At 51.8% G+C, this 13,128-nt stretch overlaps 4 protein-coding genes; 3 read left to right on the forward strand and 1 right to left on the reverse strand.

The window, feature by feature from the left end:
- Positions 1-2,246: 2,246 nt before the first annotated feature.
- On the forward strand, positions 2,247-4,154 carry RCC_11024 (uncharacterized protein; the record flags this gene model as incomplete). The annotated part of the gene is made up of 1 exon (XM_023776251.1): positions 2,247-4,154. One exon carries the CDS (start codon positions 2,247-2,249, stop codon positions 4,152-4,154), a length of 1,908 nt encoding a protein of 635 aa, XP_023632019.1.
- A 669-nt stretch (positions 4,155-4,823) lies between these two features.
- RCC_11025 (related to SWF1 Spore Wall Formation) lies at positions 4,824-6,082 on the reverse strand (the record flags this gene model as incomplete). XM_023776252.1 has 2 exons in its annotated part: positions 4,824-5,786; positions 5,840-6,082. 2 exons carry the CDS (start codon positions 6,080-6,082, stop codon positions 4,824-4,826), a joined length of 1,206 nt encoding a protein of 401 aa, XP_023632020.1.
- Positions 6,083-6,314: 232 nt separating this feature from the next.
- Positions 6,315-9,155, forward strand: RCC_11026 (uncharacterized protein; the record flags this gene model as incomplete). Its single annotated transcript, XM_023776253.1, has 1 exon — positions 6,315-9,155. The coding sequence occupies one exon, from the start codon at positions 6,315-6,317 to the stop codon at positions 9,153-9,155; it is 2,841 nt and encodes a 946-aa protein (XP_023632021.1).
- A 490-nt stretch (positions 9,156-9,645) lies between these two features.
- Positions 9,646-11,817, forward strand: RCC_11027 (related to Class E vacuolar protein-sorting machinery protein HSE1; the record flags this gene model as incomplete). XM_023776254.1 has 3 exons in its annotated part: positions 9,646-9,682; positions 9,754-10,755; positions 10,808-11,817. 3 exons carry the CDS (start codon positions 9,646-9,648, stop codon positions 11,815-11,817), a joined length of 2,049 nt encoding a protein of 682 aa, XP_023632022.1.
- Between the last annotated feature and the right edge of the window lie 1,311 nt (positions 11,818-13,128).

Raw genomic sequence — 13,128 nt, forward strand, 5'->3', positions numbered from 1 at the left:
ATTTAAGTTAGCCTTAACTTAGCTTTAACTTTATCGATAGCTCGACTACATTAACTCTACTAATCTTTTAAAAAATTGCCGAGCGTTACGTACGGCCGCTTTTAGCTATATATATAAGTAATTTAGACACGCGTCTATAYATACTATCGACTATTATAAGCCTCTAAATCGAACCTCTAATAAGCACGAATATTACGAATATTACGAATAATTCGAATAATTCGAYAGGTCGATATATTACTACTACGCGCTCTACCGTCCTTACCGCTAATTACTAYATCCTTACCGTTCCCTATACTACTAACCTATACGGAACTCGAGGTTATCTTTAGAGACAAGCAGCTTATAGYAATTTAAGAGACTTTAGARAGGGYAATTARGGCTATATTATCGATATTAATGCGAATAGATAGACTTAAAGAGAGGATTRCTATACTTAAGGATTTAGAGCTTCCTACGYATATATAATGCGACTAGCTAACGGTAATAGTAATAGATGTAGATTTAGAGAYAAYATCTAATATAGAGCTATAGATAATATCTACTCTTCTTAAAGTRTCGTAATRCGGTGTCCTTTAGAACCTCTATAACCGCTCGAACTAYATTAACTAAGAAGCTCTTAAAGTCGTTAACTAGAAGCTCGTTACGGTAACGCTTAATCTACTTCTTTAATACGTAGAAGCTCTATTCGATAGGGTTRTAGTCCGGTAAGTACGGTAGAAGYAGYTTAAGGAAGYAGTAAGCGTCTACTATAGCCTAAATAATATCGTTACTAYRGTAGATTAATRTATTATCTATTATAAGGATRGAGCCGGTTAGTAGTTAAGGYAAAACCGTCTAAACTAGCTAATTTAGAAGATGTTCGGTTATAATCGAACCTTATAGTACTAGCGGCTTATCTAACTATCTATTAATTATTATYRTARGTACGAGAGACTATCGTTCTAACCGTTTAGCTAGTAATRTAGTRTCCGAGGGCTRTCTAATTAGACTCTAAGAATAACGCCTATCGAGTAGTAAGTAAGGGTAACTATATAGAAAAAACACTAACCTACCGCTAGCTATTTCGTTCGTTATACGCGCTCTCGTCGATAAAYACTAACTAGTTAYRATACTAACCTATTACCTTCGCGCGCTAGTAAGCCCTTAGCTCTATATTACGCTTACTAGCTATCCTCCGCGCTACCTTCTTAGACTACCGGTACCTCGATAATATCCTAAATACGCTAGAGTCGTAGAAAACGTAACCGGTRTTATCGAAYAGCTACTAGGCTATCTTATTAAGATACGCGTCCGGCTAAGAGCTTACGAACGCTATAAAATCCTCCTTATCTTACTATATTAATCGCGCCGGCCTATACCTACGGACGGTTAGAGGGGGGTACGGTTCGCTAAAGAGCTCGAAACTAAGGCGGATACGACTAATAGTAGTATRCGACACCTTATACGTCCTCGTAATAGCGCGATTGCTAAATATAGTCGTTTCGAAAGCAGTTCGGAGCTAGTTATAGAGCGGTAGCGGTAGGCGGTTACTAGCGCGCCGTTTTACGCGTTCGAAGGGCTCCTACGCCTTTAAGTTAGTTAAAAACAACACCTTTTACACGGACTACTTACCGACATAATTTAAGACGATATAGGCTAATTTTAGATGCAGGTAGGTAGTGTAGAGGGCGCTATAGGCCAATTTACTACTAGAGGGCTCTCTAGCTTCCCCGCGGAGGAGGGCCCGAGAGGTGGTACACGTGTTAATCAAAGAATTATAAGCGAAGAATACGCTTACAATGGACATGTGGCTATGACCATCAAAACAAGTGGTGTTAAGGAGAGCAAACAAATTGTCGAAAAATGTCCCCTGTTGTCCTCGTAGAAGAGTACCTAACTTACGTAATAAGGTAGGCGCCTTCCAATTAATTGCAGCAGCTGGGGCGGCAACCTTCAATTCCACAGGCCCTTGGGAGAGAGGGAGCGTTGCAGTAGATAGAGTTCGGCGCTAGATGCTCTGTGGTTGTGGTTGTGGTTGTTGTCATGTGGACGTGTCTCGAGTCGCGTCGCTGCTCAAATCCTCGACTTCACTTCGACATCGACATTGACATCGAAGGAAGAATTGGCGATGCAATCGCTCGACATCTTCTCAATCTCACAAGCGTGTCACCAGCGCTTCGAATTGTCTCGCAACGAGGCATACACAAGACTAAGTATTGTTTGATTTCTCCTTGCCGCAAAACGATTTCCCGACGATGGCAGACATGCATCCACATCGCCGCGCCCAACTTGAGCTCGAAGCAGCTCAGCAAGCGGCAAATCCTCGCCCCATGCAGAAATCTGCGGCTGAGTTGGCCGCAGCGATATTCTCAGTGAGTGGTGCTGCGACGGGTGCGAACTCGGAGCCTGCGGGAGCTATGCAGCGTCAAGCATTAGGCGTGCGCGAGAAGACGTCGTCAATGCAGTCTGCTCCCCGAGAGCCTCGCGCAATGAGAGCGCACAAAATCACGAAGCCGACAATGTCAAAACGAGCAACACATCGTAAGAAGGAGGAACTTCGCGTTCAGATCAAAGAAGCCGACCGAGCCGGCAACTATGACTTTGCGGAGGATTGCTTCGATGAGCTCGAGGCTATCAAAGAAGCACACAGAGCTAAGAGGGCCGAAAAAAATAGTGACCCCAAGCGTCTTGCCCGGCGGGCGAAGAGTAAAGCTGCCAGAGCCGAGCGGGTAGGCATAACGATTGCCAATGGTACCTACTTGACCCCAGAAGAGAGGCGCGCGAAGCGAAAGGCAGCACTCGAAGCTAGGCTAAAGGCCGATCCGGTATTTGCCGCTCAAGAGGCGGAGAAGATGAAGGTCAGGAAAGCCAAGGAAGAGCAAACCCGGGAGAACATTGCAGCAGTCGCCCGTTATACGGTATTTCGGAAGCAGTCACCTCGCCAACGCACCCTCGAGCAGAAATCACAGCTTAGCCAGGGACAGTGGCACGCGCAGTATGGCGACGATCAGGAACAGCAGGCCCTTTGGAACATGGCCGGCAATGGGGAACAGGCTTCCGCGTACCCTTCCTACCATTCACATGAATATCACCTTTCTCAAAACGAACATCGTCAGTCAGTGCCTCGCTACTTCCACAATCAAGAGCAGCAAGATGCTCTTTGTGAGGATTACCAACAAGATTTGAGGGCGCGCTACGAAGATCCGCAGACCACGCTTAGTCGTAGAATGGATCGCATCAATATCGATGATCGATTTTCTGACAGCGTCTCGACCGATGAAGATGGAGATACGGATGTGGATGTTGAAATGGAAGACATTGCTTCGCCGCTCTCGGTGATCGGTCATGAGAGGAATCATTCAGAGCTCCTCTGCCCCTCGCCGATACCCTGGTCTGCACAGTTGCAGGTGGGCGGAGGGGGCCTTCGCAACGAACCTATTCAAGGACTCGAAGCTCACAGACCCACCCTTCTGAGATTCCCCATGCTAGCGGAAGACGCGGTCGGGGGGATCGACCCTGCTACTCGACCTGGCTCGAAACATGGCGATGGCTCGAAACAATTCCTGGACCCCGACAGCACAGCATACAAGATGATGGCTCGGATGGGCTGGGCGCATGGGAAGGGTCTAGGTAAAGACGGGGCTGGTGTATCAGATACCATCAAAGTGACCCTGAAACGAGRCCGAAAGGGTTTGCAGTACGGTCGAGCGAACTCCTCTCCGGTAAGGGAAGTTCAGCAGCCTGCACCCAATTCCATCGCCGCCGCTGGAGGTATCACGAAGCTGCTCCCTAAGAGCACCTCTGCTCAAATGGTCGGTAACCATCCGATCAACAACAGGCATACGGTCATCGACCTCACCCAGGATGAGCCCGTAGACCCTGTTGTGAGCGACGGTCCCAGCTTCATCGATCTCACCCAAGACATATTCGTGGACCTCACTGGAGAAGATGACACGGGAAACCCTCACAGTGATGGCAAGCGCTCAACGGCCACAGATCTCTCATCTCCATCTAGCGATGCTCGAGGATGGCGCGCCGCGGCTGACGTTCATCACGGCTTGGGCTCMCGCCTGTCACCTACCGTGTYGAACAGCGCCGCGTATGCTGCCCTTAAGGTGTCTGCTGTTGGCGGTGAGCAGATGGGCGATGCTCAGGACGTTGCAGACAGATGATGGGAGCCTTGCTTGTGAGATTGAGTTTTCGGGAACGGTCACCAACGAGTTTCAAATGACTGTTCTGTTGTATCCCTGTATCTTCACGTTGCGGACCTTCCTTAATCGGATATGTGAACGCGCAAGAGGTGTAGACGGCTTGTGCTACAGGCGATGGGTTTAACAATCAGTTGAAGATGTAGCCCTCTGGAGTTCTGATGCCTGGAAGTTATGAGGCAGCAATAGCTAGCTAGTCCGAACAGAAGAACAGCGTTGCATGTCGTATATCCCATCTCATACTGCGCGAACCAAAATTATGTTCAGCACTGTCCATATTTCCACCATTTCTTCGTGCCTAGCTCGAGGTGCCATGATCTATCGCACTCAGCAGCAGTTCAAAGAAGAGTCACCGAGAACAGGTCGGCCTCGGCTGTCATGGAAGTTGTCTGCCAGACCCAAGCATGCCATCGTAGGGTTTTGTTGTTGACCCGCGAATGCTAGCGTAGTGCTCAAGTACTCATAACTCTGGCACTGCCCAATGATATGGCGCTTGCTGGTATAAAGTAGATGGCGCTGYCAAATTGACCATCCCCGATGGCAGCGACGATCAGGGCTACTCGCATGCTCGGATAAGAGCTGGAGCATGATTCGTACATTATGCCGAGTCTTGCTGATGCAGTTGAGCAAGCATCAATGTCCTAGAAACACCTGGCGAAAGTTTTCGTACCAACCCAGATCGTAAATATTGTCGACATCCCTCGTGTCCCAGACCCGAGTCCACAGAGCATCTTGTCTACGTGGCGGCTTCCCATCGTTAGTCCGTACGAGTACTTGATCGCTGCTAATTGGCCATACAACATTCTCCTGGGCCTCGAGGCCGTGAAGAGCAGGGTTCTGCTGTCTGTTGCCATCCCCGTCGCGGACGTTTCGCTGTTCATTGTGAGCTCGCAAGTCGTTCACGTTGGCGCGAAAAACATAGCCGTCATGCATATCTTCTTTCCATTCGGACCACTTTTGAGATTCGTTCGTAGTCATGCCGGCCCAGATCAGATACAAGTGATACGCCAAGAGTCCGAGAGGAAGTGACGCGGTGGAAGCCGCCAGCAGGCCAACCCCAGCAATGGATATGCCCCCTTTGTCAACAGCGAGAACGAATACGTGGGCCAGATCGTCGAGACGGGCGCGCGAGAAGAAACTATGTGCAGGGTTGACCTTCAGATGTGGGCGAAGCAGCCACCAACTCAAATAGGCGCCGTATATCTCCAGAACCCCAATGCTCAGGAGGAGAGCCAGAAAGTGGCGGTAATTGCCTCTCCCCAAGCAGTTGTTGACCCACGGGCAGTGATGATCACACTTGGCGACGCAGACGCCACAGAAACCACAGTGCTTTGATCGAGCTGGCTTGACAAGATTGCACGTCCTGCACACGGTCTGCGGTCTAAACAGAACATGGTCGAAAGGGTAGTCAAGCATTCGTGCGCTGTGATTCTGCCGTGAAATGTGATGGGCCGTGCCGGTGACAGACAAGTACGTGAAGACATAGGGGAGCGAGACAAGCAGTGGCAGTGGTACCAGGAGATTCTTTGGTAAGCGGAGCACTGAACTCCACAAGAACATCGAAGCGCTTGCCGTCAATAGAAAAAGGAAAAGTATCTAACACTGACTTAGCTGGTGCATTGTCAACCTCACAATTCTCGTCCGCATACCAGCACGACCGGATTCTTCTCGTAGAATAGGTAGTTGCCCAATCGCTGGCTTTTTCGGCCGATCCTCCCACCTGTGAGAGAAGCATCAACAGCACCAAGTCCGCGTGGAATTTGCAAGCAGAGCAGGCGATACAGCCAGCCGATGGGAGTTTTTCTCAAAGCTGGCAGTCGGCCGAAAAAAGCCACGAAGGTGAAAAATGAGATGGTAAGCACAGCGAGCGCAATGTTCCGCAGAGCACCCATCGTGCGTTTGAGATGAGATGTCGAGAGAGCGTCGCAATAATACTTTAATGTAGTGAAGATGTGAGGTCTCTTTGACGCGTGTCAATGCGCGTCAAGCTTTCGAGTCCGGCCCCGCTTCACTTCGTCTCATCACCATCAACCTGTGCCGGACATCCATCGACGATGCGACAATTCTCCGGCTGATCCAAGATCGCAATATCTAGATCCGCCGTCGCATTGGCGAAATCGGGCCATGGCGAATGCGCCAGTCGTCGTGACTGACGCCGGCGACGAAACGCCTGCAGTTGGAGAGCTCTTCAAAGACGTCAGCTTCTTCCTGACCGCTCGAGTTCCCACCCGCAGCAAGTTTGTGGCCGACATCGAAGCCAATGGCGGTCGCGTCGTCAAGCYCGAGAAATATGCGGATTTTGTGATTGCCGATCACATGCGAAAACCATTACCGGCCGACGGCTTCTCATACACACTCATCGAACAAGCAATCCGCGATGGCAGTCTCCCAGATCCAGCGGATCACGCTCTAAGATCGGCGACGGACAGCCCACGTGCGGCAGGATCAAGAGTACCCGGAAAGCGGACCCGTACCGCTTTTACTGCAGAGGACGATAGAGTGTTGTGGCAATGGGTTGAGCGGGAGAGGGCGCAAGGGGAGTCGGTAAAAGGCAATGATATCTACAAGCGACTGGAGCTTGTGAACACTCGGCATACCTGGCAGGCATGGCGCGATCACTACGTGAAGAAGCTGATCGATCATCCGCCAGCAGTGGAGATTGATCATGTCGACTTTGACCTGCTATGGGAGCAAGCGCGAGATATCGAGAACATGGACGAAGCCATGTACGAAGAGGCGTGGGATTTGTGGGCAGGAGTGAATGAGAGACATACAGCGGATGAGTGGAGACATATTTGGGAGTCTCATGTACGACCTGCTTACCGCAAGCGGCATGCGAAGACCAAGACGAAGCGGAGACGCGCTTCAATGTCGGGCGATGATGGAGGCGGTTCGACGAGCATAACACCACGAAAAAGGGGCAAAACTCGTGCCTCAGCGGCTAAAGTTGATGACGTGAGGGATCATGGAACTGACCAGCAACCCAACGGACAGGATTATCCTGCGGCCGAAGCCATGACCAGCGAGACAAATCGCGGACGAAGCGGATTCGATGGTGCTCTGGGAGAGCCCGATGACGACCTGGCCGCACTGGAAACCTGGCAAGACTCAAGCAAACGAAGCTCGGGTCGAAACTATCGCTTAGCGGGACCTGATGCTCCAACTACAGAAGTCGACCGAGCAGTGGGCGAGCAGATACAGGCGGAAATCAATCTTACGACAAACACCGAGCCTTTGCACTTGAGCGAACAGATCATCACATCAGATGCGAATCATGCTGCAGACCTACAGATACGTAATGAGGCGGATGTGGCTCAGCCGGAGCAGCATGCGTCCATTGAGACAGAATTACGTTTGCAGTCTACGAACGAGATGTCTGGCAATACTTTTAAGAAGAGCCATGACGGCAATGATGGACATGAAGCGACGCGACAAAACGACCTCCATACATGGTATGCGGAAAGGTTAGAAGAATTGAAAGACCTTCCAAAAACTAATGGACACGCTCTCACGGAAGCAAATCTTATCAGCCAGCAAGCCGAGCATGCAGAGCCACTGACACGCGGTGTGGATCTTCCAAAAGACGATCACAATAAGGACCAGAGTGAGTATGTCAAGTTTTTGCAAAATATCACCGGTCATGCTCATGCACGAGAAGCCCACGTCGAGGGCGACTCAGCTCATCCAGTAGCACAAGATGCACAAGCGGCCCCAATCATTCCCATGTCATCCCAACAGGAGGTTGGGAATATCATGGAAGATGCATTGGACTGGCCATCACCTTCCCAGCGAAATGCGAGTCAATCGCAAGGCCAGGAAGAGCAGTTCGAGACGCAAAATCTCCGCACAAACCTGCCCCTCTCAAAGCAGCATGTCCGCGGAATCATGCCAGACTTTGAGATTTCCAGTCAGTCTATGATGTCACAAGACAACGACGAAAATCTTCCGGGCCAAGGTGAGCATGGAGCTACCAACCCGTCATTTCCAGTCGCCCGTCAGCATTCGACTGGCGTGAAAGGAAACCTCGAAGACGAGAGCTATCGCAAAGCTCAGCCTGATACCTTTGAAGGTTTCGAAGACATGGCCGATGACCACATTGATCTCAGCATACCAGAACCTGAAGGTGACTTTACTTTTACTCCTTCACCCGATCGGAATCGAAGTATTGCGAATGAAGTAGTCAATGTCGGTAAAGAATCTGCTGAGCTCAGGGGTTCCACTATCCATGATCTTCCGGGCAGCTCGAGGTTCGATCAGAAACCAGGCCCGCTACGCAATGAGGTAGTATATCTATCATCAGATGCTTCCAGTTCATCTCTACCCAGCTCACATGCGGAGGTGACGGTCATCCGGCGAGAAACGGGAAAAAACGCGGTCGAGACACAAGACATTCTCAATGCGGAAACGCAGCTGCCCGACTTCTTCATGCCTTTGCCAGACGATGCTCAGGATCAAGACGAGGAAGTCGACCTCGCACAACAAGCTTCTCCACGCAATCTGAGTCATACTCGGGGTGCTGAAGCTGTAGTGATGCAAGCCCCAGGCCTATCCATAGCCACGCCTCCTGATTGGGAAAAGGAGAATGGAGTGGGCTACCACACCAACAGCAAAGAACCCGAGAGGCGGCCAAAACAGAAGCAGAAGGCGGTCGAATCTCAAACCATGGATGTTGAAAGAGAACTCGAGTCATGGCTGGCCATACAGCATGTTCGTGGCTTCAGCGAGGTCTCAGCCATTGCTGCCATGCAGCGTTCCTCCATGCGACCAGATCTTGCCGAGCTAATTCTGTTGGCCGAGAAAGGTGGCCTTGGCTTGCCCAATGACATTCCTGGAATATGGAGCGAGATGGAGGACGATGTCTTGGAGAGTGGTGATAGCGGTGCGTTACGTCGACTTGAGGCGAAGCACGGATGGGACGAATGCGACGCCAGGATGCGGTTCCTCGCTGAGTGGCGGGAGGCTTGACGAACCAAGCAATGATGATGAGGCTACGTAATATACCCATGTCGTTATGCTCATATGATTCAAATGGTACGTTTGCTCGGTTCGCTTCAGGCTTCAGGCATCATCGCAGCAAGCATGGAAACGCACGCAACGTGCTGCGCCATGGCCGGGCCGAGCGCTCTGTCCGCCCGACTTCCGACTTTACGCTTGATGATCGTCAGAGCAGAATGGATGAAGGAGAGGCTCTAATTAAGCTACAAAGATAGGATGGATTAAACAGATGAACACAAACACATTCTCACAGATAGGAACAAAGTCGAGATTCTTCGTGAAGTGAAGTGAAGTGCTTCGTAACAAGGTTTGACTAGGCCGGCGCATCACATGAATGGTCATCATCGCAGGGATCTGCTGATACCTTATTCAACCTCAAGTGTCCACATCTCGTGCCCTTGACACGGCCAGCTCATTCGCACAATTCTTGCATGAACCACTGCAGGTTACATACATCAGGATGTTTCGCGCAGTACAGTCACCACTCGACGATGCAGGCATGTTTATCTCCTAGTTGTCCAACTCTAGGCAGTGATATGAGCTTTGACGTGGCTAACAAACCTCACAGTTGTCAAGGCCACCGACGAGAACCTCACCAGCGAGAACTGGGAATTCATTCTCGATGTGTGCGACCGCGTATCCGCCGACAATGCGGGCCCCGCGCAGGCTGTATCGTCTATCATCAAGCGGCTCGCCCATCGCAACGCCAACGTGCAGCTATATACTCTCGAACTTGCCAACGCATTATCGCAAAACTGCGGCATCGTACTCCACCGCGAGCTCGCTTCAAAGGCATTCACCGATGCTCTACTGCGTCTAGCAGCAGACCGCAACACGCATGCGCAGGTGAAACAGAAAGTGCTCGAGCGCATGAGCACTTGGGCCGATGAGTTCCGCAACTCACCCGAGCTGGGCATCATGGAGACGGCCTACCAAAAGCTAAGGATGCAGCAGCCCGGACTCGTCGCGCCGAGCAAGCCGGTCAAGCGTGAGATTAGCAGTGATGATCGGCGGAAGGAGGACGAGGAGTTGCAGTTGGCGTTGGCGTTGAGCATCAAAGACAAGGGCGTGGCATCGCCTTCTGCAAATGGAACAGCAACTAGTACGAAGGAGCAGCAGGAGCAACAAACCACACAGGTTCAGCCGCCAGCACCGCAAGGCACGACTGCTGCAACTGTGAGCCGGGTGCGAGCACTTTACGACTTTACCCCGTCCGAGCCAGGCGAGCTCGCTTTCAGGAAAAACGACATTATTGCGGTGCTGGAATCCGTTTTCAAGGACTGGTGGAAGGGGAGCTTGAGAGGACAAACAGGCATTTTCCCACTAAACTACGTGGAGAAGTTGCAAGACCCCACAAAGGACGAGTTGGAGCGTGATGCTCAGATGGAGTCCGAARTATTTGGTGAAATCAAGAACGTTGAAAAGTTGCTCGCCCTGCTCAGCGTAGGTGGAGAGGCTGGTGGCCGACGAGGCGAGCGTGAGGAGGAGGAGATCAGCGAGCTGTATCAGCGCACGTTGAGTATAAGGCCAAAGCTAATTGAGTTGATTGCGAGGTATTCGCAGAAGAAAGGTGAGATGAAGTTGGAAAATGATATTCTTCTTATCGCTGACAAGTGCTCCAGATGACTTTACCCAGTTGAACGAGAAGTTCATCAAGGCACGTCGGGACTATGAAGCTCTGCTTGAATCCTCAATGTCGCAGCCGCAGYATCAGCAGCACCAGTATCCTGTTCGAGCGAGACCGCAGCCACCATATCAACACCAACAACCTCCATACGGTGGTCCACAGCAGCAGCCGGTGCCGCCACAAGGCTATCCTCCTCAAGGTCCTCCCACTCAATCCTATCAGCAGCCGCAATCTTTCTCACAGCAAGGGCATCAACACCATCCGCCTCAGCAAGATCCGCAAAGGTTCTTTTCGCCGGTGCCTACGGACGTCAGCCAATATCCACAGCACAATGCTCCGCATCCTCCGCAAGGGAATGGTGCGGCACCGTTCCACTTTATCCCCGGTGGTATGGGTCCTCCACCCGCCACCGACGTGCGAAGAAAGCCCAGTCCTAATGGTCCGCCTGGCCCTCAAGACTCCTTCAATTCTGCACAGGCCTTCCAAGGCCAGATCAGACCCAACAGTATTCACACACTTAACAGCGGTAACCCTCAGGAGCTCGCGACAAGTGGTTACGAATCACCCATCGACAACAGACAGTCATATCCTCCGGCGCAAGCGCAACAGCTCGTCCAGGACCAAGTGTACAACGCATATCTACCACAGCAACCACAACAAACCTCCYCCTCACAAGTCCAACAAACGCCAACGCAAACAAGGAACGATCGAGACGGGCTTCCCAGCAGACAAAGAACAGAAAACAGCATTGAATCGCCTTCAGGTCAAGTACATCCCCCGGCACAGAYTCCGCAGCAGCCAAGTGCGCCTCCGCCAGGTGTCCCCGCTGACCCCGGCCTACCTCTACCTGTTGGAGGCCAAGCACCGTACCAGGCCTATCAAGCCTACCAGCAGCCACAACCTCCACAATCACAACCTCCACAACAACGAACCCCACAACAACTTACACAGCAGACGGCTGTTACTGGAGATACCGGGGAAGATCCGGGCGCCTTTTATCGGTGAGAATAGCTGTTGTCCGAAGGACTTTAGTGTAGCTTATAATGAGCCAACCTGTGAAAAACATGAATGAATTGACCAGCATCCATCCATCCATCCATCCACTGCACAGCTTCCGTTGCTTGACAGACTCGACGCAACATCCCAAGTATGAACTTGCAACATGGTCACTAGCACTACTGAGAACTGCAAAATCTGCAGACGTCTCCAAATGCAGCCGGAGGGGGCGCCGATGTAACGAGCGTCGGATCATGTTTTGGAACGTGTCAAATTCGTACGGACGTTCATTGCATGAAACCTGTCACGCGCTGTCTTCTTCTCTGGCACAAAGACGTTGGGACTAGTTCTAGATGCAATTGAGAAAGGTGCTTATCGTGGTATGTTGTGTTCGATCGAACAGGACCACTCCGGTACCGAGCTCGGACTCTTTGCTGTCGGTAWGTCAATCCTCGCCGGCATTGCAAGTCTCGGTGGTGAAATGCGTGACCGGCGAACACCAGATCAGCGCTATGCGGAGTTGTGTCGTGGTAGAGGACCACCGCGTGACTTTTTGAGGAAGAAGTGTCACGCCTCGATTAGGGCATGAATGAATCGCTGGAATAAATGACAAAACTGTAGCCTATACTTCCCCAGATATTGAGGCCTGGTTGGTGACCGCAACCCGTCAACGCATGCAAGCACACCATTTCCATGGAAGTCAGTCGTAGTGCCGCAGGTTCGTTTAGGAAGCCCAGCCGAAAGCAGCCTGTTATCTGTCAGCGCTGGGCGTGTCTGCAGACAGCGCAGGGTATGTATCACGGGCGGCTGCAACGTGATTTAAGACGTGTGCGAGTGTGGGGACAGCCAAGCAAGGTGCGCGGGAACAGAGGGAGAGACGGGCGGCGGTCAATGGACATTGGACCTGCATGTGTTCAGCCAAACAGGCGCCGCCGACAGGCAGGGAGGGAGGGGTGCAGCAGAGCAGCAATGCAGCAGTGCAGCACGTTTGCGTGCGGCGCCAACGTTTGGGGGCGAAGTCCGCGCGCAATGGGGAGGGCGGCGGTGTGGGCACGGCGCCTGCGTACCCTGGTCAAGCTCCCTTTTGGCTGTGTTCGGCACCAAAGGAAGAGAGCAGCCAGGGAGTTCGATGCTTTGGTGCCCAGCACCTGCGCCTGACCACGGCGAGGCAAAGGTGACGGAGCGCATGGCTTCGAATGATGCTGCCCACGGCGAGCTGCAGCTGGTCGGCGTCGTAAATGCCGCCCGATGGTTGTTGATTGAGCGCGAGGCGAGGCGCAGGATCCCGCTGCGATGGTTGTGATCCCAAGAGCCTACCAG

The sequence above is a fragment of the Ramularia collo-cygni genome (assembly GCF_900074925.1).
Source record: "Ramularia collo-cygni strain URUG2 genome assembly, contig: RCC_scaffold26, whole genome shotgun sequence".
Taxonomy (NCBI): Eukaryota; Fungi; Ascomycota; class Dothideomycetes; order Mycosphaerellales; family Mycosphaerellaceae; genus Ramularia; species Ramularia collo-cygni.